The sequence below is a fragment of the Cetorhinus maximus genome, chromosome 20 (assembly GCF_964194155.1).
Source record: "Cetorhinus maximus chromosome 20, sCetMax3.hap1.1, whole genome shotgun sequence".
Taxonomy (NCBI): domain Eukaryota; kingdom Metazoa; phylum Chordata; class Chondrichthyes; order Lamniformes; family Cetorhinidae; genus Cetorhinus; species Cetorhinus maximus.
Genome location: NC_135898.1, coordinates 41,231,468 through 41,257,147, shown reverse-complemented (window position 1 = coordinate 41,257,147; position 25,680 = coordinate 41,231,468). Strand labels below are relative to the sequence as shown.

The 25,680-nt window shown below is 41.8% G+C and overlaps 1 protein-coding gene across 3 annotated transcripts in view; it reads left to right on the top strand.

The window, feature by feature from the left end:
- Positions 1-25,680, top strand: part of prkg1b (protein kinase cGMP-dependent 1b) — an 855,320-nt gene that overhangs the window by 742,579 nt on the left and 87,061 nt on the right. For all 3 annotated transcript variants that reach the window (XM_078565944.1, XM_078565943.1, XM_078565942.1), the window contains exon 10: positions 21,853-21,949. In XM_078565944.1, the coding sequence (XP_078422070.1) occupies positions 21,853-21,949 (97 nt within the window). The remainder of the gene's footprint in view (positions 1-21,852; positions 21,950-25,680) is intronic.

The window sequence follows — 25,680 nt, the reverse complement described above, 5'->3', positions numbered from 1 at the left end:
TATACAAAGATTGATGATGGCCATAATGATATTGAATACTAAATGAAAAAGACTGAAGAACAGCATTATCTGTCAATGTTTTATACTTGGCCCCTGACACTTGCAGACGCTGGGAAAGGTTTTGATATGAGAACTTGTTTCCTTGATGAAGATGATGGGCATTAAGAACAATAAAGTGCCACGTTACATAATGGTCAGCCTTCGGGCAGAAGGCATCCCAAATATTTGATACTTGTCCAAAAGGTTGGTACTTGTCCAAAAATGTGGATGTAATTGTGTTTTGCCAACTAAATACAAGTAGGTCTGTATCAGTCAACAACAGCTTCCATTTATATCACACTTTTAATGCAAGAATGTCCCAATTGGAAGAGAGTGCCAGTGTACGTCAATAAGGAGATTGGGTGATGGATGAGTGGGACTTAGTGTGGGGATGGACGCAGGAAGAATTTAGACCAAGCTGTCAGATGTAATAGTCTGTTCCAATCAGAATGAACTCTACTGGCTTATTTTAGAATTCAGTTCTGGGAAGATGAAAGCATGTGTAATGTAACTGGTAATCACACCAGGTTCCTGTAATAAGATACAGGAGGCTACAGGGAAAAGTAACCATCATTCAAATATGCCTGCTATGGATACACTAGGTTGAACATTATTTCCCTTTGAGCAGGTCGATAATGATATCTGAGCTGACTGGCATCACAAGGGACTTTACTGTGGTATTGGTACTTTTGATCTTTGATGCCTGTAGCTTCTTCCAGTTGGAAACTTTCAATAGCTGGGGATGACCATGCCGCTAAATAACAGCTGTTATGCACAAGGCAGCTTGTCAGTATATTGTGTTTAATTTTCCGGGGCCAGAATTTTCACGTTGGCGTGTGGGAGCGGGCCTGGTACACCGATACGTAAAATGACGTGCGGTGACGTTGGGCACACGTCCAGATGTCACCGTGCGTCATTCAGATCCTTCGTTCAGTGGGCGTGCAGCGGAGGCGGCTGCGCACCCGCCGAACTGTCAAAGGCCTGTTAAGGCCATTAAAAAAACCAATTAAAGTAATTATCAATGCTGTCCATCCAACCTTAAGGTTGGCGGGCAGGCAAAGAGCCCAAGCAGCCTTCGTGTTTTTCAGGAAACCTCATCCACAGGGGGGATGAGGTTTCCTGAAGGTTTAATTAAATAAATAAATATTTTTTTCACAATTCATAAACATGTCCCAGCTCATGTGACACTGTCACATGAGGGGACATGTCTAAATCATTTTAATCTTTCTTTATTTAAAACTTTCAACCTGAACTTAATCTGCCTGAGGCAGCTCTGTGCCTCAGGGAGATTTCTGCGCTCTTTCGTGCGCATGTGCGAAAGAGCACAGGCCCTGACTCTCCCTCCTCCCCCCACCCGCACAGGTAGCGCTTACCGGCCGTGCGTCACGCTGGGTGGGCCTTAATTGGCCTGCCCACGTAAAATGGCGGCATGCAGCCAATTGCGGGCAACAATCGGCTCCGCGCCCGCTCCTGACCTGCCCCGCCCGACAGGCAGAAAATTCTGCCCCAGGGATTACCATTGAAAGGAGCTGCACTGAAGATGTTATCTTTTTGTGCAGAAGAGTTCAGTTCAATTGGAGAGTAGGAGTTGTGATGTTACATTGCTGTTCAATGGGCGATGTTCCCCAAATGCCACCCCCCGCAGCAGCATGAGTTATGGGGACAGTGAACCCTACCACTGGCAAAGATGATGTGGAGGACAATTGTTGGGAGTGGGAAATGGCATGGTTACAGGCCACTGCCAAGGACAACTGGCAAGATAAGTGTTGGAGGAGTGGAGTGCGGAACAATCATGGCCAGGGAAGGGTAGGCTTGCATTTATGGCTACAGGACATTCCAAAGTGCTTTACAGCCAATGAAGTACATTTGAAATGTAGTCACTGTTGTAAGGTAGGGAACATGGCAGCCAATTGTACACAGCAAGCTCCCACAAACAGCAAGTAATAATGACCAGCTAATCTGTTTTTGTGATGTTAATGAGGGATGAGTATTGATCGGGACACTGGAGATAACCCCTCTGCTCTTTAAAATAGTGTCATAGAATCTTTTATGTCCCCCTGAGACAGGTACTTGGTTTAAAATCTCATCCTAAAGATGCAACTCTGAGGATGCAGCACCCCAATATTTCAGTGGAGTGTTGGCTTTGATTTTTTTGCTCAAGTCCTGGAGTGGAGCTTGAAAAGAAAGTACATAAATCTATAATCTATATACTAACTTTCACAACCTCAGGACACCCGAAATAATTTTACAGCCACTTTTGAAGTGTAGTCACTGTTATATGAATTGTGGCAGCCAATTTGCCCACGATACGGTCCCACAAGTAACAGCAAAACAATCATATAATTTGTTTTCGATGTTGGTTGATTGATAAATGCTGGCCAAGATTCTGGGGGAACGCCCCTTCTCCTCGTTGAATAGTGGTGTGACATCTTTTACATCCACCTGGGAGGGCAGACTTCTTCAGAGCTCTAAAGAAGAGCCATACAGATTCGAAACGTCAACTCTGTTTCTCTCTCCGCAGATGCTGTCAGACCTGCTGAGTTTTTCTATCATTTTCTGTTTTTGTTTCAGATTTCCAGGATCCACAGTATTTTGCTTTTACAGTACAAGGGGATTGTCAGCCTAGATTATGTGTTCAAGCCTGTAGAGTGGGATTTGAACCCATAAGCTTCTGTCTCAGAGGGGAGAGCTGAGCTGTGGTGTGGAAATGTGGGGTATCACAGATTGGGAAGTGCAGAAGTGGAATATCACAATTTCCTAAAGGAACAAACCGTGTCTGTCAAGTAATTGTACTCTAACACTTCCATGCTCAATTCTTCAAATGTCATTTATTTGCATTTTATGCTGGGTTTCTGGTTTATCGCAACCTATAACAGATAGTTGCTCAACGTAATACACAAGTCTAGTGAAGGATCTTTATTTCCACTGCCCTCTGGGTATGAGTGTCATCATCTCGAGTTGGCATGAGGCTGCTTCTTGGTGTTGTGCTTTGATTTTAACTGTGTGACACCAAGCATATAACTCCTTCTAAATCATTCCCTACTGCAAGGAATAGGTACACTGTTTAACTGTTGGTGTTTCGCTGACAGTCTGCTGGAATTCTGGTAACCATCGACCCCTTTGGGCTATGTTTCAGGGAGGGAGGTTTCCACCAGTCCCATAGTGTTCATCTACTTGCCCTGACTCCTTGACATTGGGCTTTGAGCAGCTGGGCTGTAAGTGCCATTCTACACCCTGTAACAGTCCATTTCTGATCTAACAATTCTGGTCAGTTCTAACAGCTGTCCTGCGCTTCCCAGTGCCGTTTCAGCTGTCCAAATGCCTCCTAATAGGAGTTCACAGCTGAAAATGAGAACTATTTCTTTTATTATTTGATTGGCTTGTCTACAGTTCAGACATCAAAGCCTATTTTTAGTTCACCTACTGAAAATGTCAACAACAACAACTTTCATTTATATAGCACTTTTAACATAGTAAAACACTTGACAGGCACAAAAGTTGACACTGCGTCACAAGTGATATTAGATAGGTGATCAAAAGCTCGGTCAAAGAGGGAGACTACAAGGAGGGTATTGAAGTATAAGGCAGAGGTAGAGAGCTGCAGGGAGGGAACTTCAGAACTTAGGACCTAGGCAGCTGAAGATACTGCAACCAATGGTGGAGTGATTAAAATTGAGGATGCACAACACGCTTATGGGAGTAATTTACAGGCCCCCAGCAGTGGTTATATTCTTGGACCGAGCGTTAAACAAGAAATTATGGGCAGAATTTAGCCCTTGTTGGATGGGCTCGGCGGGGGCGATCAGGAAGCTGATCTCCACCCGCGATCGAGGCCGGAAGACGATTTCTTGCTGGCGAGCCAATTAAGGCCCGCCCAGAGTGAAAAGCGAGCGGCAGCGCTCAGCAATGCCTGTGCAGGTAGGGGGAGGAGGGCGAGCGGGGTGAACGCAAACTTCGTGAGTGCGTGCGAGTGCACGTTTGCTAATCTCCTTGAGGCACAGAGCTGCCTCAGGGAGATGAAGAGTTTTAAAAAAAAATAAAGAAATGACAAATGTTACAAAACATGTCCCCTCATATGACTGTGTCACATGAGCAGGGAAATGTTATTTATTAAATTTTTATTTCATTTTTATTTGCTTTAGGAAACCTCATCCCACCCGTGGATGAGGTTTCCTAAAAAGTGCAAAGGCCGCTTGGCCTTTTCGCCTGTAAGATTGGATGGGCAGTGAAAAATTTCTTTTAATTACTTTGTTAATGGCCTTAATAGGCTTTTTAATTATTGGCAGGCGTGCTGCCAACTCCGGCGCGCACCTGCCAACCAAAATATCACACGACTGTGCATTGACGTCGGGACGCTCGACCGATGTCAACGCGTGTTATTTTACGCTACAGCGGGTCGGGCGCACGCCCACACACCGAGCTAACAGTTTTGCCCTAGTGGAATGTGTACCAAAGGCAATGTAATGATTGTGAGGGACTTAAATCTTTATATAGCCTGGACCAATGAAATAGGCAAGGATAGTCTAGAAGATGAGTTTGTGAAATGTTTCCATGACAGTTTCTTGGAGCAATGCATTATGGAACCAATTAGGGATAAAGCTATTTTAAATGCTTTATTGTGCAATGAAACAGTGTTAATTAGTAATCTCAGAGTAAAAGGTTCGCTGGGAATTAGTGATTATAATGCAATTGAATTCCATGTTAAGTATGAAAGTGACATACTCCAGTCACAACCAGGAATCTTAAACTTAAACAAAGCTAAATGCATAGGTCTAAGGGGAGGACTGGCTAAGGGTGACTGGGTAAATAGACAAAAAGGTATGGTCATAAATGAACAGTAGGAAACATTGAAAATATTCAAAATGTTCAACAAAATACATACCTTGCTCAGGAAGTTAAGCATTGTATCGGATTAAAAGAAGAGGCTTATAATGGCACAAAGAATAATAGCAAGTGAAATGATTTGGAGTGTTTTAGAAACCAGCAAAGAGCCACCAAAAAAGTTGATTAAAAAAACAGAGAAGGTAGAATACCAGATTAAACTAGCCAGGAATGTAACAACAGATTGTAAGAGCTTTTACAAGCATATAAAGAGAAAGAGAGTAGCTAAAGTAAACATCGGTCCCTTAGAAGCAGAGATAGGGGAAATTATTATGGGAAATGAAGGCAGAGAGATTGAACAAATATTTTGGTCTGTCTTCAAAGTAAAAGACAAACATTGTGTACCAAAAATAGAAGGGAACCTAGGTGGTAAAAATAGTGAGGAATTTAAGGCAATTAATATCAGCAGAAAAAAAGTACCAGGGAAATTTAATAGACTAAAATCCAATAAATCCCCAGGACACGATGGCCTACATGCTAGGGTTCTAAAATGAATAGCTGAAGAGATAGTGGATGTACTGGCTATGATTTTCTAGAATTCGCTAGATTCTGGAAGTGTCCCAGAAGATTGGAAGTTAGCAAATGTAACACTGCTATTCAAGAAAGGGAGGGAGAGACAAAACAGGGAACTATAGGCCGATTAGCCTGACATCAGTCATCAGGAAAGGACTGGAATTTATTATTCAGGAAGTCTTAACAATGCATTTAGAGAATCATACTATGATCAGACAAATTCAACATGGTTTTACAAAACGGAAATAGTGTTTGACAAATTTATTAGAATTTTTTGCGGATGTAATTAATAGGTTAGATAAAGGGAACTAGTAGATATAGTATACTTGGATTTCCCAAAGGCATTCAATAAGATACCATGCAAAAGGTTAATAAGCAAGATAGGGGCTCACGGAGTTGGGGATAATATACTATTAGCATGGATGCTGAAGGCTTCTTCGACAGCACCTCCCAAACCTGTGACTTCTACCATCTAGAATGACAAGTGCAGCAGATACATAGGAAAATTACCACCTGCAGCTCCCCCCAAGCCACACAGCATCCTGACCTAGAACTATATTGCCCGTCCTTCACTGTCGCTGGGTCAAAATCCTGGAACAGCACTGTGGGTGTACCTAAACCACATGGACTACATGGTTCAACAGGGCCTAGCCAGCGACACCCACATCCCCTGAATGAATAAAAAAAGTGGATTGGTAAAAGGATAAAAAGCAAAGAGTAGGCATAGATGGGGCACTTTCAAGTTGGTAGGCTGTGAATTAGTGGAGTGCTTCATGGATTAGTGCAAAGACTTCAGATATTTACAATCTATATTAATTAAATGAAGGGCTGAATCATCACTCCGAAGTCGGGAGTGCAGAGTCAGGGAAATTCCTGATTCCGCAAACTCAACTCAGGAGAAAGTGCCCTAGATCTTTGGATTTTCATTCCGCAGGTGGGAGCAGAGGGTGGTGGGGTCAGGTGTTAAAGGGAGTCAGGCCTGCTGAACATGGAAGGTACTCAGAGACAGCCGAAGGGTCTGCCAGGTGCTAAGGCAGGCAATTTAAAAGGCCCACCTCGGCAATCTGGGACTTTGTCCTAGTTAGAATAAAAACAAGAAAACATAAAACAACCCCCCAGCCCTTATCCCTCACATCCCCTCACCACCACCCCCCCCACACACACTTCGCATGCCTCATCCATGTGAACGCATGCCACTCCATGGCCCCTCATACCCTCCAGCCAACCAGTGCTCCTCTAACCAGCACCCTGTGGCTCTTTATAGCCCCCATGCCAACTTAGTGCCAACCCATGACTTCCCAACTACTATCTTTTGCATGCTTACAACCTCCATGCCAATTCACCCAATACTAACCATGGGACAACCTCAGGAGCCATGGTGAAATGAAATAAAATACATTTCTAAGTGTTTATTACAGATTTCATTTTTTTAAATTGCCATCATTCATTAAAAAAAATTCAATATATTTAAATTCCTTCAAGTGCTTAATCCATTATGAAAACAAACATTTGTTCTCATAGCCCTACATCAAAGACTTTATAACCACTTGGAGCTGTCAATCAAACTCTAAACTTACAGGCAGATTTTTGGTGTCTCAGAATCGAGGAATATGGGGAGCAGACAGGAACGTGGAACTACAGCACAACATCAGCTATGATCGCATTGAATGGAAGAGCAGGCTCGATGGGCCATCTGGTCTATTCCTGCCCCTATGTCTTGTGGGCTTGTATTCTCTTGTGTTCCATCTCTGTCGCATCTGTTCTAATTATGCCACCTTCCATATTAGTGCTTCTGATGTCTTGATAGATTATGAAATCATTCATGCAGCACTAATCCTAAAACCATAGCCTCAGATTTATGTCAACAGACAGCTAGTGAAATTACAAGCAGAGTCACAGTAGACTTTTTTTTAAATCAAAGGGTAGGAGATTTAAATGATTTGATAGCTTGACACTGAGCTTATCCACTTTTTTGCGCATGTTCATGGCTACTCTTAATAATCCCAAAGGGCACCTGACTTCTCCCAGAGGAGCACCTTACCTCTACAAAAGTGTACTCTACCTCTACAAATAACTCCTACCGCTTTAGACGTTTTTCCCAAACGTCTTAAGCCCATGAGTTATGTTTTATACATCCCAGTAACGGAAAATGGATCTGTTTGAAGGCAGCTGCACCTTTATATAGTCAGCAGCTTCCATGAACCATGGATTGTACAAACTACAACCTAACTCCTTTATACCACCCCCCCCCACCCCAACCCAGCTAAAATCGTGGGTGCTAAATACAGGGGACTTCCAGAATCAGGGCTCTGTCGCCATTTTGGCTAAGGCATGATCCCCTTCTGGCTTTCTGAAAATTCAGGCTGAAGTTAAAGAGTAATGTAGCTAAGTTTGCTGATGATACAGAACTAGAAATGTAAGCCTTAGAGAGGATGCAGAAAAGTTGCAAACAGCTTAAATGACTAGGCAACAAGATGGCAGATGCCGCATAATGTGGGAACATGTGAAGTTATTCATTTTGGGCTTAAGAGTACAAAAGCAGAATATTTTTAAAGGTCTGAAACTTGTAAATGTTGATGTTCAGAGAGGCTTGAGTGTGCTTAACACTTAGCAAGCAGATACAGCAAGCAATTAGGAAGGCACATGGCATGTTGGCATTTGTTGCAATAGTTTGGAGTACAAGAATAAATAAGTCTTGCTCCGATTGTACAGGGCTTTGGCGAGACAACACCAGGAATACTGTGTGCAGTTTTGGTCTCCATATTTAAGGAAAGGTATACTTGCATTCACAAACTGGGTGAATGTGCCACCAAAGAAGATGATCCATGCCTCCAGAGCCTGATTAACATGGAGGTTCCTTGTCGCCAATGCCCTCTTAGGACATGCTACCTGAAGAGCAAGAGAGATATTTGATTGGAGGCAGTACAGCCAAGGTTCAATACTTTGATCCTGATAAAGAGGGAGTTGTCCTATGATGAGAGGCTGAGTAAATTGGACCTATATCACCTAGAGTTTAGAAAAAAATGAGAGGTGATCTCATTGAAACATTCTAAAGGGCCTTGACAGGGTAAACACTGAGAGGTTGTTTCCGTGGGCTGGAAATCTAAAACATGGGGGAACAGGTTCAGGATAAGGAGATGATCATTTAGGACTGAGATAAGGAGAATTCTTTTCACACAATGGGTTTTGAATCTTTGGAATTCTCTAGCCCACAGCGTTGTGGATGCTCGATCATTCAATATATTTAAGGCTGGAATAGACAGATATTTGATGTCTCAGGGAATCAAGGAATATGGGGAACAGACAGGAAAGTGGACTTGAAGTGTAAGATCAGCCATGATTCCACTGAATGGAAGAGCATGTTCAATGGGCCGCTTGGTCTACTCCTGCCCCTATCTCTTGCGGCATTGTGTTCTCTTGTGTGCTTGTGTTCTATCTCTGTCATGTCTGTTCTGATTATGCCACTTTCCATATCAGTGCTTTTGGTGTCTTTTTTCCTCAGCTGAGGATTCGCCAGACCACTGTTAACAGGACCCTCAAACATGCCCATTCCATTTCATGCACTTCTGCTCCCACCCCTTCCCCTCCCTCCCACAACCACAATAAGTTTCCCCTTTGTCCTCACTTTTCACTCCACCAGCCTTCACATTCAATGAATCATCCTCATACCATTTCCAATGCCACCAGCATGATACCATCACCAAATACACCTTCCCCTCCTTTTTCAGCATTCAGAAGGGACTGTTCCCTCTACAGCAGTAAACACTGGCCTACCCACAACACCTTGTCATGCAAGTGCAGGGGATGCAATACCTATCCTTTCACCTCTTCCTACCCTATGTCCAAGACCTTAAACACTCAGCCTGGTGAAAATTGATTTATTTGTAGTTTTTTTCAATTCATTGTGCTAAACTAATGTAGCAGGACATGATATGGTATCCTGAAAGTTGGAGAGACCAAAGGCAATTTAGGTGATTGCATTTCTGACCACCTCTATTCAGTCCACAAGTGCGACCCTAAGCTTCTGGTTGACTGTCATTTTAATTCTTCACCCCACTCTGACCTCACTATCCTCGGCTTCTTACATAGTTTCAATTAAGCTTAACAGAAGCTGAAGAAACAGCATCTCCTCTTTCGATTTGGCACTTTGCAACATTAATTTTAATAATTTCAGAAGATAATCACTGCTCCCATCCCATTTTATTCAGACAACAGCTACTGGTAATGGTTCTGCTATTATCATTTAGAGCTCCTCTAGGTGTACCTTTTGTTCCTTTATTTGTCCCATTCCCACTTCCTTTTGCCTTGCACCATCATCCATTTTGACATTTAATCTCTCCTGCCTTCCACCCAATCACAGGCATTCCCTTCTATTCTTTTCCCCCGCTCCACTTTTCCTGCCTCTATGCTTGTTTAAAACCTTTTACGTTTCTGTTTTTTTCCAGTTCTGATGAAAGATCATCGACCTAAGACATTAACTCTATTTCTCTCTCCACAGGTGCTGCCTGACCTGCTGAGTATTTCCAACATTTCCTATTTTTATTCCACTTCTGTGGATTGCTGAACAATGATCTATTACAACTGAGTCTGTTGATTATTGCAAAGGAGATTGCCCTATTCTGTCTTGCTCCTCTCCCTGACAGTGGTGTTCATCAGAGTCTATATTGGTTCCTCCTCCAGTTTCCTGAACTGCATTAATGGATTACCTGTCCTGCTTGTCATGATCATAATGTCAAACCCTGAATAAACCCATTGGTATCAAAGTCCTTGAACAGTTTATTGTGTCCGTGCTCCACTTTTTGAGGCCAAAGATTTTCTGAGCTGCCACTATATATGTGCTTCTGATTGCTTGACCAAATAGTCTGATGATGCCATATTCCAAACTTGGTGGTGAAGTGGGGCTTGACCGCCACAGATGTCATCAGGTGTAATGCATACCTTCACTTGCTGAGTTATTGAACCATAGCTGCCATTAATTGGCATTAACTGGACTAGCCAGATATGTACGGCAGATACGAGAGCAGGTCAGAAGCCGGGAATTCCGCCACAAGTGACTTGCCTCCTGACCCCCCCCAAAGCTGGTCCACCATCTTGAAGGTATAAGTCAGGAGTGTAATGGAATGCTGGTGCATCTAAACCACTGCTAACACCTGGCTCGAATAGCATGACTTTGAACTTCAGCGGGTATTCTCACAATTAGTGAAAGATCTGTGAAAAGAAACAGCACAGGTAGTAGATGCAACAGTTTTCAAGTTTTTTTCATGGATGCTCTGACAGAGTTACATGGGACAGTTGGGTGAACCTCTGCAGAAATGCACCACATAAATGATTGATTCTGCAATTCACCCTCCCACCTAGCAAGGCCCTACAATTAAAGCAGCACAAAATTACCCTGACGCTGTTAGTGAAGATGAATAGGATCATCTAATTCAATTAACCTATAACCTATATAGAGAGAAAATATTAGCATCCCTTTTAAACATCAAAAAAAATTGACTTTAATATGTTTGATTCTTCTGTAGCCCATAACGTGGGAAAGGATCAATTTCCTTTGAACCTTTCAGTTTAATAAACATGCTAATCATCAAAACTTTGAAATACGTTTGTATGTCAGTGAAACTGTCTGGGGCAGGCTCAGAGGAATTGCCATATCTAACAGTGAGCCAGAGCTGTTTTATCATTGGCCTAATGATGCAACAAGAATCTTGTTACTTCAACCTTTTAATCCCCCTCGCACAGTTGTTCTTGATAGCTCTTTGCAACCAAATATTGACAGGAAAATTGTGTAAAAGAACAGTGGGTGATCTTTAAGGAACAGATATTTCAGGTATATGCTGAGTACATTCCAACAAGGATGAAAGGTAAGCAAAGAAAAGCCACTTGGATGGTGAGGGAGATAGAGAATACAATGAAACAAAAAAGGCGGTGCATGATCAATTTCAGGTGAATTCTTCAAGCAAGAACCAGGCCAAATTCAATAGAGAGAAGTGAAGATGAAAATAAGACTGATAAAGAGAGACTATGAGAGTAGGAAAACTGTTAGCATAAAAGGATACCCAAAACTCTTCTATCGGTATATAAATAGCAAGCAAGTAGCAGGAGGGTCATATGAACATTTATATATGAACAAACAAAATAGGAGCAGAAGTAGGCCATTTGGCCCCTCAAGCCTGCTCCACCGTTCAATAAGATTGTGGCTGATCTGTTTGTGTTTTGAATTCCACATTCCCATCTACCCCCCCAATAACCTTTGATTCCCTTTCCTAACAAGAATCTATCTACCTCCACCTTAAAAATATTCAATGATATCGCTTCCACCATCTTCTGAGGCAGAGAGTTCCAATGTCGCAGAACCCTCTTAAAGAAAAAATTCTCCTCATCCCTGTCCTAAAGGGGCAACCCCTAATTTTAAAACAGTGCCCCCTATGTCTGGACTCACCCACAAGAGGAAACATCCTTTTTCACATCCTCCTCATCAAGACCATTCAGGATCTTATATGCTTCAATCAAGTCACCACTCACACCAGCGGAAACTTGCCCAGTCTGTCCAACTTTTCCTCATGAGGCAATGTGCTCATTCCAGGTATCAATCTAGTAAACCTCCTCTGAACCACCTCCAATGCATTTACATCCTTCTTTAAATAAAGAGACCAAAATTGCACACACTATTCGAGATGCGGACTCACCAATTCCCTGTATAACTGAAGCATAACATCCTTATTTTTATGATCAATTCCTCTCGTAATAAAGAGTAACATTCCATTAGCCTTCTTAATTATTTGCTGTACCTGCATACTAACTTTTTGTGACTCATGCATTAGAACACCTAGATCCCTCTACACCTTGGAATTCTGCAGTTGTTCTCGATTTAAGTAATGCCTTGCTTTTTTATTCTTCCTGCCAAAGTGAACAACTTCACATTTTCCCACATCATACTTCATCTGCCAGATTTTGGCCCACTCACTCAACCTATCTATGTCTGCCTGCAACCTCCATCTGCCCTCTTCACAACCTACCTCTCTACCTCTCTTTGTGTCATCTGCAGATTTAACTACCATGCCTTCACTCCCCTCATCTAAGTCATTGATATAAATTGTAAAAAATTGAGGCCCCAAATCAGACCCCTGTGGGACTCCACTAGTCACATCCTGTCAATCAGAAAAAACCTATTTATGCATACTCTCTGTTTTCTGCTAGCCAGTCAATCTTCTATCCATACTAATATGTTATCCCCTACACCATGGGCTTTCATTTTCTGCAATAACCTTTGATGTGGCAACTTATCAAATGCCTTCTGGAAATCCAAGTCCAGCGTGTCTACAGGCTCCCCTTTATCCACAGCACATGTTACTCCTTCAAAGAACTCCAATAAATTAGTTGAACATGATTTCCCTTTCACAAAACCATGCTGACTCTTCCCGATTACCTTGAGTTTTTTAAGTGCCCTTCCTCCCTTCTTGAATAGAGGGATTATATTTGCTACTTTCCAGGCTGATGGAATCTTTCCAGAATCTAGTGAATTTTCGAAAATTAATACCAATGCCTGTACTACTTCATTAGCCACCTCTTTTAAGATCTTAGGATATAGTCCAACAGGACCCAGAGATTTGTCAGCCCGCAGCTCCATCAATTTGCTCAGTGCTGCTTCCCTAGTGATTGTAATTTCACCAAGTTCCTCTCTCCCTTCCACCTCCTGATTTATAGCTACTACTGGAATGTTTTTTGTATCCTCTGTAGTGAAGACAGAAGCAAAATATTTGTTCATTTCATCCACCATTTCCTTATTATCTACTTTTAACTCCTCACTATCACCCTCTAGAGGACCAATACTCAGTTTACTTACTCTTTTCCTTTTTAAACACCTGTAGAAACTCTTGCTATTCATTTTTACAGATCAAGCTAGCTTCCTCTAATGCTCTAATTTCTTAATTCTGATTAACCTTATAGTCATTCTCTGAAGAAAGGTCATATGGACTCGAAATGTTAACTCTGTTTCTCTCTCCACAGATGCTGTCAGACCTGCTGAGGTTTTCCAGCATTTTCTGTTTTTGTTTCAGTCATTCTCTGCTGACCAGTCATCTGACCTGCCACTCATCTTTGCACAGTTATGTGCTTTTTCCTTCAGTTAAGGATGTTTTCCTTAACTTTTTTTATTAATTCACGGGATGTGGACTTCGTTGGCTAGGCCAGCATTTATTGCCTATCCCTAATTGCCCTTGAGAAAGCAGTGATAAGCTGTCTTCTTGAACCACTGAAGTCCATGTGGTGTAGGTACACCCTGTGCTGTTAGGGAGGGAGTTCCAGGATTTTGACCCAGCGACAGTGAAGGAACGGTGATATATTTCCAAGTCAGGATGGTGAGTGGCTTGGAGGAGAACTCTCAGGTGGTGGTGTTCCCATGTATCCGCTGCCCTTGTCCTTCTAGATAGTAGCAGTTGTGGGTTTGGAAGGTGCTGCCTAAGGAACCTTGGTGAGTTTCTGCAGTGCACCCTGTAGATGGTCCACACTGCCGCTACCTGTTCTTCAGTTGAAGAGAGAGTGAATGTTTGTGGAAAGGGTGCCAATTAAGCGGGTTGCTTTGTCCGGGATGGTGTCAAGCTTCTTGGGCATTGTTGGAGCAGCACTCAACCAAGGACATTAGTATCTACAACAATCATTTCATCAGTCATCATTAGACTTTTAATTCCAGATTTTTTTTATTGAATTCCAATTCCACCATCTGCCATGGTGGGATTCGAATCCAAGTCCCCAGAGCATTACCCTGGGTCTCTGGATTACTAGCCCAACGACAATACCACTATGCACATTTCTCCCTCTCAAACTGGATGTAAAATTCAATCATATTGTGGGCACTGCTACCTAGAGGTGCCTTTGCTCTAAGGTAATTAATTAATCCTGTTATATTACACAATACCAAGTCTAATATAACCTGCTCTCTGGTTGGTTGGTTCCAGAACATGCTGCTCTAAAAAAACTAAGGGCAGGATTTCCCAGTCGATGAGCAGGGGGCGGGACCTGCTCGCCATCATGGGATGATGTCAGGCGGAATTCTCGATGTCACCCCGCGTCATTTCAAATTTCAGTTCGGCAGGGGCGCAGCCGAATCATCTGTGTGCCCGCCGACCTGTCAACGGCGAATTGAGGCGATTTGAAAAGTAATTGCACTAGTTAAAGGACCTGCCCGTCCAACCTTAAGGTTGGCGGGCAGGCCGGGAGCCCTGGCGGGCTTCAGAGAAAGCATGAAACCTCATTCACGGGCAGGATGAGGTTTCATGTAGGTTTTTAAAACTTCAATATAAGTTTAATTAAATGTGATGGACATGTCCCAACTCATGTGACAGTGTCACATGAGGGGATTTGTCAGGGAAATTTTTTTTTTCTATTTTTAACATTTTTGAATTTGGCGCCGATTTTCATGAGGCAGCACTTAGCCTCAGGGAGATGAGTGCGCTCTTTCGTGTGCATGTGCGAAAGAGTGCACTCTCGGCTCAGGGAATCCACCTCCCACCCCCGCCCGCACAGGGAGCGCATAGCGCTTCCTGGCGGATGTCATGCTGGGCAGGCCTTAATTGGCTCGGCCACGTAAAATGGTGGCACACTCCCAATCGGGGGCGCCGATCGGAAGCGCGCCTGCACGCGCCTGCTCCTGAACTTCCCCCCCCAACGGGGGGAAAATTCTGCCCTAAGGGTAATGTATGATTAGAAGTGCAGGGCAAGATTGGAATATATATCAGTGTTTACTGAGGTGGAGGAATCCAACAAAATGATAGAGGTAATGGAAGGATGAAAATTGATAGGAAAGATGTGCTGGAAAAGCTGGTTATACTTAGAGTTGATAAGTCACCTGATTTGGATGGCTTGCATCCCAGAATATGAAGAGAAATGAGGGGGTGGAGATAATGGAAGGGCTCGCCGTAATCTTCCAACTTCCCTCAAGTACAGGGGACGTGACATTCCTACTAACCACAGGCCAGTCAGTTTAACATCAGTGATTGATAAGGTTTAAGGAAAGAATAATTGGGGATAAAAATCAAGAGGAAATTGGAGAGGTATCAAGGATTTGTAAAAGCAGATCGTGCATGACTAATCGAATTGATTTTTTGATGAAGTAGCAGATCAGGTTGATGGAAGGAAAACAATAGTTGCTGTCTGAATGGATTTTAAGAAGTCTTTTGACAAAATGCCACATAAAAGACTGGTTAATAAAATTGAGGCTAATGGAATAGGAGGGTCAGTGTCAACTGGACAGAAAACAGCGAATCGTGTTAAATGGAAATTTTTCAGCTTGGAGGATGGTAAACATAGTTTTCCCAAAGGATCTGTGCTAGGACCACTGCTTTTTATATATATAAATACCTTGAATGTTGGAATATGAAGCAAAGTTTCAACATTTTCTGACAATACTAAATTTGGCAATGTGACAGACAGTGAGGATGATACTTAGCCACAGCAACAGGACATAGATAGGCTAGCAGAATGGAGAGACAAGTGGCAGATGGAATTTAGTACAGAAAAGTATGAGGTGATGCATTTTGACAGGCAGTAGGAGAGGCAATATAGACTGAATGGTACTAAAGAGTGTGCAGGCTCAGACAGACCTGGGGTTCATAGGCATAGATTTTTGAAGGTGGCAGGACATGTTTAGAGAGTAATTAGCATGGGACCTTGGGACTCATAAGTAGAGGCATTAAGTACGAAAGCAAGGACGTTATGTTGAAACTTTCTAAAGCTCTGATTAGGTCACAACTAGAGTATTTTGTCCAGTTCTGGTCACCACATTTTAAGAAGGATGTGAGGGTCTTGAGACAGTGCAGAGGAGATTTACCAGAATGGTTCCAACAATGAGGAATTTTAGCCATAAGGATAGGTTGGAGAAGCTGGGGTTGTTCTCCTTGGAGCAAAGGATATTGATGGTTGATTTGAAAGAGGCATGAAAGATTTTAACTGGTTTAGATAGGTAGACAAAGAAAAGCTGTTCCCATTAGTTGATGGTTCAAGGTCTAGGAGACACAGACTTAAGGTTTTCAGCAAGAGATACAGGGGAATTTGAGGAAGAACTTTTTGACGCAGCAAGTGGTAATAACCTGAAACCCGCTCGCTATTAGGGTGGTGGAGCGGAAATTATGAATGATTTCAAAAGGAAATTGGGTGGGCACTTGAAGGAAATAAACTTGCAGTGCTATGGGGATATAGTTGGGAATGGGACTGATTGGATTGCCCTATAGAGAGCCAGCATGGACTCAATGGACTGAATGGCCTCCTTCATGTCATAATAACTCTGTGTGGTAAATTGTTTTAGCTCCAATCTGACTGACTGGAAGACATCCTCTAAGCCTTTCTCCTGAAAATACACCCAGGGTAAGGTTTAAGAATTGGTACTCCTGGTGCAGAGCCTCGGTCATGGGAGGTCACCTAAGTGTGGCGGACAGTTAGTCTAATTTTCAGCCTTCCCCATTAACTATCCCATCAGGAGATCAGGAAGGGTTGCCAATAGGGAATGCTGTACTCCACGCAGTAATGCCTGATCCTCCCTCCCATCAAGCAAGGCTGCGCCTGAGAACATCAGCTCAGAAACTCAAACTTCCATCCTTCCATGTGACAACCCAGATGTCCCCAGTTTGATAGAAAACCTTGATGCAGCAGTAAAAGAAAGCAAAGTAAAAGAGTGATTGAATTACTAATGCAACACAGCTTTGTTATTAACAGCTGTACTGAGATGTATAAGGACCATTTTTGAAAAAAATGTCATGTTGTGCTGGATAGCTGATTGGTGCTAATCATTTCAAAAGTGTTCAATGAATAAATTGAAGAATTTGAGTCAGTCAGTGGATGATTTTTAACAAAATTCCTCAACTAATCTACTGCATCAAGTTCAGCTCATTTCCATTTTTTATCTAGTCTCTCAATGTAAAGCCGCAAAAAGATTAAAAATTCAACATGCAAGAAATGGGGATGAAATAGAATTTTCACCAATTAAAACTCCTGCTATTTTATTTCAATCATTATTTTCATCGGAGTTTTTTTTTGCCATTTTGATTTATCTCGTTTAGCAAAAGGTTAAAAGGAAATGGCTAGTTTTGGGGATGGGGCTGAATATTATTACATTTGAGGAACGCCTGGATTTTCCCTGACCGCTTAGTACCAGATATTATAGTGTCGTGTTCATGGCCTGACTTTGTTTGTTGATAGCCCATTTCCTCATTTAACAGAACACAGGAATCTATTTTCAGCAGAAGAAGCTGGTGGAAAACTCACAGAGTTAAAAGCAGAGGGCACTGTGTTCTGTCCAAATGTAATTTAATGTTCCTTCATGGGCAATGCCGAAAATTCAAATTCACCTTTAAGAAATAGCGAGCTGATTTATTTTTTTGCAGATTTATGAGTTGATTTCTGCTCAATAAAAGATGGTTATTTTACCAAAGGAAATGAAAAGGCATAAAGTCTCATATCTTGGAACTTGTAGAGATATTTATCCACAGTTTTTGCACTTCAATTTCAAAAAAACCATTAAGACTATTCTCTATAATAATTTAACATAAGTTTAATAGATGTTGCCATATTACACTTAGCTCATATTTGCCATTTGAAAGAAAAAAACAACAATTTGCATTTATATTACACCCTGAACACAGTAAAGTGCCCCTAGACACTTCACAGGAGCATTATCAAACAATTTGACACAGAGCCACATGAGACATTAGGAGCGATGGCCAAAAGCTTAGTGATACAGGTAGGTTTTAAGGACTGTCTTAAAGGAAGACAGAGATTTAGAGAGACAGAGAAGTTTAGAGAGCTAATTCCACAGCTTAGGACATAAGCAGCTGAAGGCATAGCTACCAACAATTGGGGATGCTCAAGAGACCAGAATTGGAGAAATGCAGAAAGCTCATAGGGTTGGAGGAAGTTGTGAAGATAGGGAGTGATGATATCAAGGAGGGATTTGAAAACAAGATCAGAATTTTAACATTAAGATATTGGCAGACAGGGGGTCAATGTAGGTCAGGAAGCACAGGAAATAATAGGTGAATGGGACTTGGTGCGAGCCAGAATGTGGGAAGCAGAGTTTTGGATGACTTAAGTCTGTAAGGTGAGACCAGCCAGGAGAGCATTGGAGTAGTTTAGTCTTGAGGTAACAAAGGGATGGATAAGAGTTTAATCAGCAGATGAGCTAATCCAAAGACAGAGTTGGTGATGTTACAGAGATGGAAGTAGGCGGTCTTGGTGATAGAGCGGTTATGTGGTATGAAGTCTATCTCAGGGTCAAATACAACACCAAGATTCTAAACGGTTTGGGTCAGCCTCGGACATTTTCCAGAGAGAGGGATGGAGTTGATGCATAGAGAATAAAACTTGTGGTGGGGACCAAATTCATACTTCACAATACTTAGTTGGTGGAAATTTCTGCTCATCTGCCCTGGATGCTGGTCAAGCATTGTGAGAAATGAGTGACAATGGAGAGGTAGAGCGAGGTGATGGTGAGGTAGATTGGGTGCTGTCAGTGTGTGTGTGGAAACTAACACTGAATTTTTGGATGATGTCTCTGAGTGGCAACATAGAGATGAGAAATAGGAGGGCACCAAGGGTACATCTTTGGGAAACTTCAGGAGGTAATATTATGTGAGTGGGACAAGAAGCCTTTGCAGTTAACTCTCTGACTACAACTGAATCAATAAAAATGGAACTAGGTGGGGGCAGTTCCACCTAATAGAGGCATTAGAGGAGGATAACATAGTCAACTATGCCACAGGCTGCAGGCAAGTTCAGATGGAGGAGAAAGAGTAGTTTCTCATGGTCACAGTTACATAGAGTGTCATTTGTGACTTTGATAAGAGCTGTTTCAATATTGTGGCAAGGGCGTAAATCTGATTGGATTGATGTGTAAAGAGAATATCATTTTTCCTAATATCACTGTGGGATGCTGGGAAGCAGGCTTGCAGGGGCTGTGTTGTGTGTGTGTGTGCGTGACTAGTTTAATTAAACTGAAGACAGTCAGACTGCAAAGTTTGAATCATCAAAGGGATTAGGTATGAAAGCAGGCATTTTGAAATGGAAATGGACTACCTAACATTTGCGTTTGTAGATAAGTTGAGAGGTTGTTTGAATTTCAAAGGGGAATTAAAAGGTCATAAGGAAAATGTTTGCACCTTGCAGGAGTTCATAGGTAAACAAGTAATGGGGATATTACATTTTTATTGATCCAAAAGCAAAAACAAGATGGAAACATGAAAGATCTTATATTTGGAAGAGTTTGAGTTTCAAAGAAAGTTTAGAACAATGGGTTTAGAGATAAAAGAGGAGAAATATATTTAAGGAAAGATTGAAAGTATAAGGAGTGGCCATGTGAGATCTTGAAGAGTGTTCTGTGAAGTATCAGCTTCCAGTCACCCCAGAGAAGTGCTTGCTTGTTCCAGATAGCAAGGTTTTGTTTTAACCTTGGATTTCCATTGTTGAGGAAGAGGGAAGCCCTGTGAAATACCTCCTTTATAGCAACAGTGGGTGCCTTGCAGTAATAATACTGGATATTTTAGAGATTAAGAATCTATTTGGACTGTTGCCTGGAAAAGGGTATTTATTTGGGAGTCTAGCTAAGTGGAAATCTTTTGGGAAATGTTATAAGACTAAATTTAACTGTGTAACAGTAATCATGTATATTTGTTTTATTTTCTTTTGTTAATAAATGTTTTAATTTAATATTTAAAATCTCCAAAAGTGGTAGCAAAATTTTTGCTTCTTACATCAGTGCACATACCTTCTCATAATAAATGCAAATTATGATAGCTTGGCCAATTTTCCCTTTGGGATTTGGTCAGCCTGGCAATTACCACCTGCCATATCATAACAGGTGCAAATATGAAGCTCCAGAAAAGATCGGACTGGGAGGTGACAACACATCCAAGCTCTTTGGAGAAGAAAAGGAGGGAGAAGATAGGATGGTAGTTTGCAAGGATGAGGGTCAATTGTAGGGTTTTTTTTGAGAATTTCTCTCTTCTTTGAATGGCATCATGGGGTCTCTTAAATCCACCTGAGAGGGTAGATGAAACATCACTTTAATGTCTCTGGACTTCTCTTGATGGACTGTCAGCTGACATATGGACCTTGCATGGCACACATACAACCCAGCACTGCCCTCAAATGACAGTCAGAGTCCTTTGTATATTCCAGAACCCAATTTCTGCATTAAAGAGTCTACCAGCTGACTAAGGCTGTCCAGCCGTATGCCCCTTGACTGTCAACAGTATGGGGGTAATAGATCATTTGGGGTGCTGGAATTCTATCCCTGATGCAGGAGGCCTCAGAATACTCCCCCAAAGATTCAAACTGGGTACAAACACAGATAAGCCTTATAACAGCAAGGCTTTTAAGTGTAATTGTCTATCGTTTATCATGAAAGATTAGTGCATTGTTATGACTGCAGAATATGAATGAAATATGCCAATCTAATAACCAGGAAAATAATTTCAAAATGCCAGATAAGGCAGTGAATAGTTCTCTCAATGCCATTCAGCTTGAACCATGCAATAAAGTGGGTTAAAGGCTAACTGTCAGACCATGTGGCTAACTTTTTTAGCCACCAGATGCCTATCCAGCATGCATATCATAAAATTTTTCTACTCATACCAGGATAACCACATGTTGCTATTATTAGTGCTCTATGCTTTTTAGTTAATGGATGTGGGGCTTCTACATTCTCTTCTGCGTTTGTCAGACTCTAAATTCCGCTAACGCATTTTTGGCAGTGTTTAAGTGTTGACTTTTATACATTGGCAGTCAGTTCAGAAAAAGCATCTTCTAACTGAATTAGACACAAATGAGCAAGGGTCTAAACATTTGCTCTGTCTATTTCTTTGAAGCTATGTGCAATCTTATAGCGAAACACTTTGTGATGTCTGCTGTGAAGTGTTTCCCAAAGCAAAACTGGATGGGATTTCTCCCTGCCGACTTTTAAGGACTTGTCATTTCTGATCCCTCCCACCAGGATATGCTTTGCCAGCTGCAGACGAGCAATTGGTTTGGGAGGTACCTCAGATAATGAGTTGTGGAAACCTAAAAAAAGTTCTCTCCTTTCCCTTGCCTTAAATAATTAGGCAGTAAAATCTGTCACACAAAATATTTGCCAAAGCAAAATGAAGGAACAAGACGCATAAAGGGAAATGTGCTTTGTCCAGGATTATCACCAGCAGGATCCTATGTTAAATTTTCTGACTTAATGCATGTAGAGAAACTACAGAACGTAAACATTTTTGTGTTGGATTTCTGGGGTCAGAGCGTGGTCAACTTATATAACAAAGTGTAGCCTTCATTTGATGAAGCAGCTGAGAACAGGTCAATCTCCGTGCCCTCCCAACCTATAACAATGCTACAGAATTGCCATTTCATCACAACTAAGAACTTTCCATTTTTTCTTGTGACAAAACCTAGATATGAAGCTGAGTCTGCCTTCTTTTCAAACCTGAAACTATGTGATTTTAACATCATTGATACGCTGGGAGTTGGAGGATTTGGAAGAGTTGAACTGGTAGGTGCAATTTCTTTAATAAGCCCACTTGTCTCAAGCTGGCTTCTATTCGAATCAGTAAAAGAATGGACTTGAATTTATGTGGCATCCTTTACGACCTCAGGACATCTCAAAGTATGTTATAGCCAAAGGAGTACTATTGCAGCGTAATCGCTGTTGTAATGAAGAAAATGAAAGGTAACTTATTTTTAAAGTTGTTGCCTGAAGTCAGGATTTTTAGTCCAAGGTTTTCAGTCAAGATGCTGAGGGGGAGTTTTTCTTTGTGTTAGAGGTGGGGCTAGCACCAAAAATGCATTGTCCAGTAATAAAAATGTGCATTAGTACTAGTGCCTCAACCATTCATTTTTACCCCTTCTCTTGAAATTATTTGTGAGTGAATAGTTTTTAACCACGTTAAAACACAGGCCTAAGATTAAAGGTTTCTTTACTTCATAAGTTGTTCTTAATGAGGTGTTTTTTGGAATATGCAAATATACTGCAAGTTTATTAAGGTTTACTAAGGCTGGTTCCTTTTTGTTGGGAACATGTAAACCTTTGGGTAAGCATGGGTTAGCTATCACGTTTGTTATTGGTGACATTGGGAAAGAGGGGCAGCAACTGCAGGAAAGGATATCCCAGAGGGGTCAAGGGCGTAGGAAGTCTTCCAACATCCACTGCAGTGTAAGATGCAAGCTATTTGGACCACAGCAAGGAACTGTGTGTGACGGTAGTGCACATCAGAGACATGATCAATGACTTAAGCCATCTCCTGAAAGTAAAACAACAACCAAAGAGTGACATCCACACTAAATCAGCCCACTGGGCCATTCCAGGCAATGGCCAGAGACTTTGCAAAGGTCAGCCAGGGTGCAGTTCAGTGATCACAGAAGTAACAGATGCCCCATCTTCCTACATAGCACACAGCACCCTATTTTATGAAATATGCTGCACTTCCAGGGTAGATTGATCGCACTGACAGGACCGATTTGTGTACCTGTAGACAATTTCCTTCTTTTTGTTAGCAAAAAGAGCTCCTGTTCCATTGTCCAGATTTTAATCTCATAATGCAAATGATTCTGAGAGTTACTGCTTTTCTCCCAGAGAAGTGCTGACCATACATATATCTTGCTGCATTCTCCGAGGTCGCAAATAGCAAAGTTGAATCTTTGAAAATATGGGTTGCCTGCTCCAAAAGCACCTTGCAGTGTGATCCAGTCAGTTGGCAGAATGATGAAGCATGTTGCATGTCACACAGTGTTAGTAATGAAGGAGGTACGTTGATGTTTGCCCTCTGTCTAACACCAGCCCTCCCAGCTTGGATCTTCAAGATTGCACTTTCTTCACCTGTTATTGGTGACTCACCCGGTGCTCCCTCAAACTCATGACTACCCTGTGAAGCAGGCATGTCTGACCAGGGGCCTGCCTGCTCAAGTGTGGGTAACATAGAGTTACAGAGGTAAATGTTTAACTCCCACAAACTTATGGACTTTCTAGAATAAAAGAAGATGTTGCATGATGAGCACATGGGCAGTTTTATTCATATTGTTGCTGCATTCCATGACAGAAAACCCTCTTTAGTGTGTTGAATGTCACATTCATTGCCCTAGTGACAGGATGCAATTTTTATTGAAGAACGACTTGCATTTATCCAACATCTTCCAGGTAACTCAGGGTGTTCACAGCCAGTGAGGAACTTTGGAAGTGTAGTCTTTGCTAATATGTTGGGAAATTTGGCAGCCAGTTTGTGCACAGCAAGATCCCACATATTGCAATGATCCTATAATCTAGTTTAGTTACATTGGTTGAGGGAGAAATATTAGCCAGGACATCAAGAATACTCCTATATTCTTCTTTGAATAGTATAATAGAATATTTCACATCAATCTGAGGGGGTCAATGGGCCATTACTGCTTGCCACTAAGGAAGCCAGAGATTTCTCATCAAAAAGTTCATGAAGTTTTGTTAACTGCTGAGAAAAATAATTTGGTGGACAAAAAGAAGATCATTTGGAAATTTCATGGACAGTTTGCACACCCGGTGCCACAGAAACTGAAGACTCTGCTTCGAGATGCGGGAGTGGTCGATAAAGGATAAGATGATCTTATTGAGCGAGTCACTGCTCAGTGTGAAATTTGTCTTAAATATTGCAAGACACCACCGCGTCCTGTTACAAGCTTGCCACTAGCCAGGGAGTTGAACAGTGCAGTGGCAATGGACTTGAAAGTTTGGCTCAAGGATAGGGGTATTTTTTTTACTACACTTCATAGATATGGCAACCAGATTTAGCCTATCCACTGTAATACACAATAAAGACAAAAGGACCATTGTCAATAAGGTCATGGAGAAATGGGTAGGAACAGGATTAGGCACACCAACGAAGTTCCTCACAGATAATGGTGGGGAATTCGCCAATGATGAATTTTGAGATATTTGTGGAAATGTAAACATCATAGTTATGCACAGTACAGCTGAGTGACCGTTTAGTAATGGTCTTTGCGAAAGAAACTATATGGTAATAGACGACATGTTACATAAAATATTAGCTGATCAACCAGACTGTAAATTGCAAACGGCACTAGCATGGGCGGTGCACGCAAAGAACTCTTTGCAAATGTTTGAGGGGTACAGTCCGTACCAGTTGGTGTATGGAAGAAATCCAAAGTTGCCTTCGGTGTTATTGGATGCTCCCCCTGCTCTAGAAGAATCTAGCATTAGCTCTACCTTTTCTGCTCATCTGAATGCTTTGCATGTGGGCAGAAAAGCTTTCATTAAAGCTGAGGTTTCAGAGAAAATTTGGTGAGGCCTATGGCACCACATAAGACCATCATGAATACACTTTAAACAAGGAGACATGGTATATTATAAAAGGGAAGGCCGGAAAGAGTGGAAAGGACCTGGCAAGGTAATAGAGAGTGATGGGAAAGTAGTAATTGTGCAAAACGGTAATCAAATTGTTAGGGTATCTTCTTCATGGTTAATTGGTACTGACTATACCTTTACAGGCTCTGAACAGGACAAGGAATGTGAGGAGGCACCATGCACTTCACATCCACACACACTGGGTAGTTTTGAGGAGCAGACAACGGCAGATACAGGGTTGACTGACTCTGAACAAAACCATCATAAAAATCGGGCCAGAGAAGGTTGTGATTATAACAGGCTGCTTCGGGAGTTGTTGAGCAATAAATTGAATAAAAAGCAAAGACACCATTATTCTGTGGTGCATTCCCATCACAACTCGTCTTCATGGGTGGAGCTTTGGAAAAGCACAAAAAAGCAGCTACAGCGACACTAGGTGCTACAGAAGAAGGAATGTCAAAGGGATATTGTCACAATGTTCACAAAATTCCCCAGTTTGAATTGGGATGCAGCTGACCTATCCGAATTCAAAATGTTTAAACAGCATACAGAGCGATGGTTTCTTGATTTAGGTGTGTTTGAACCAGACAAGCAAGCCATAAAAATTCACCTAGCAATTGGGAATGGAGGTCTACGCAGGCTGAACCCCTTAGGATTAACAGAAGAAGAGCTAAAAGATCCCCAAAAGATATGGAGTACATTGGAAGATCGGTTGAGAATCAGGTTAAACTTCCATGTTTATCAACAAGAGTTCATGTTATTTCGACAACAGCCTACAGGTTCCATAGAACACTTCATCAGCAGATGCAGAGAAAAGGGTACGTACTGTGATTTTTTTAATGCAGAATGAGCAGAATTGTTGAATTCAATCCCATGGAAGCATTTCATAAAGA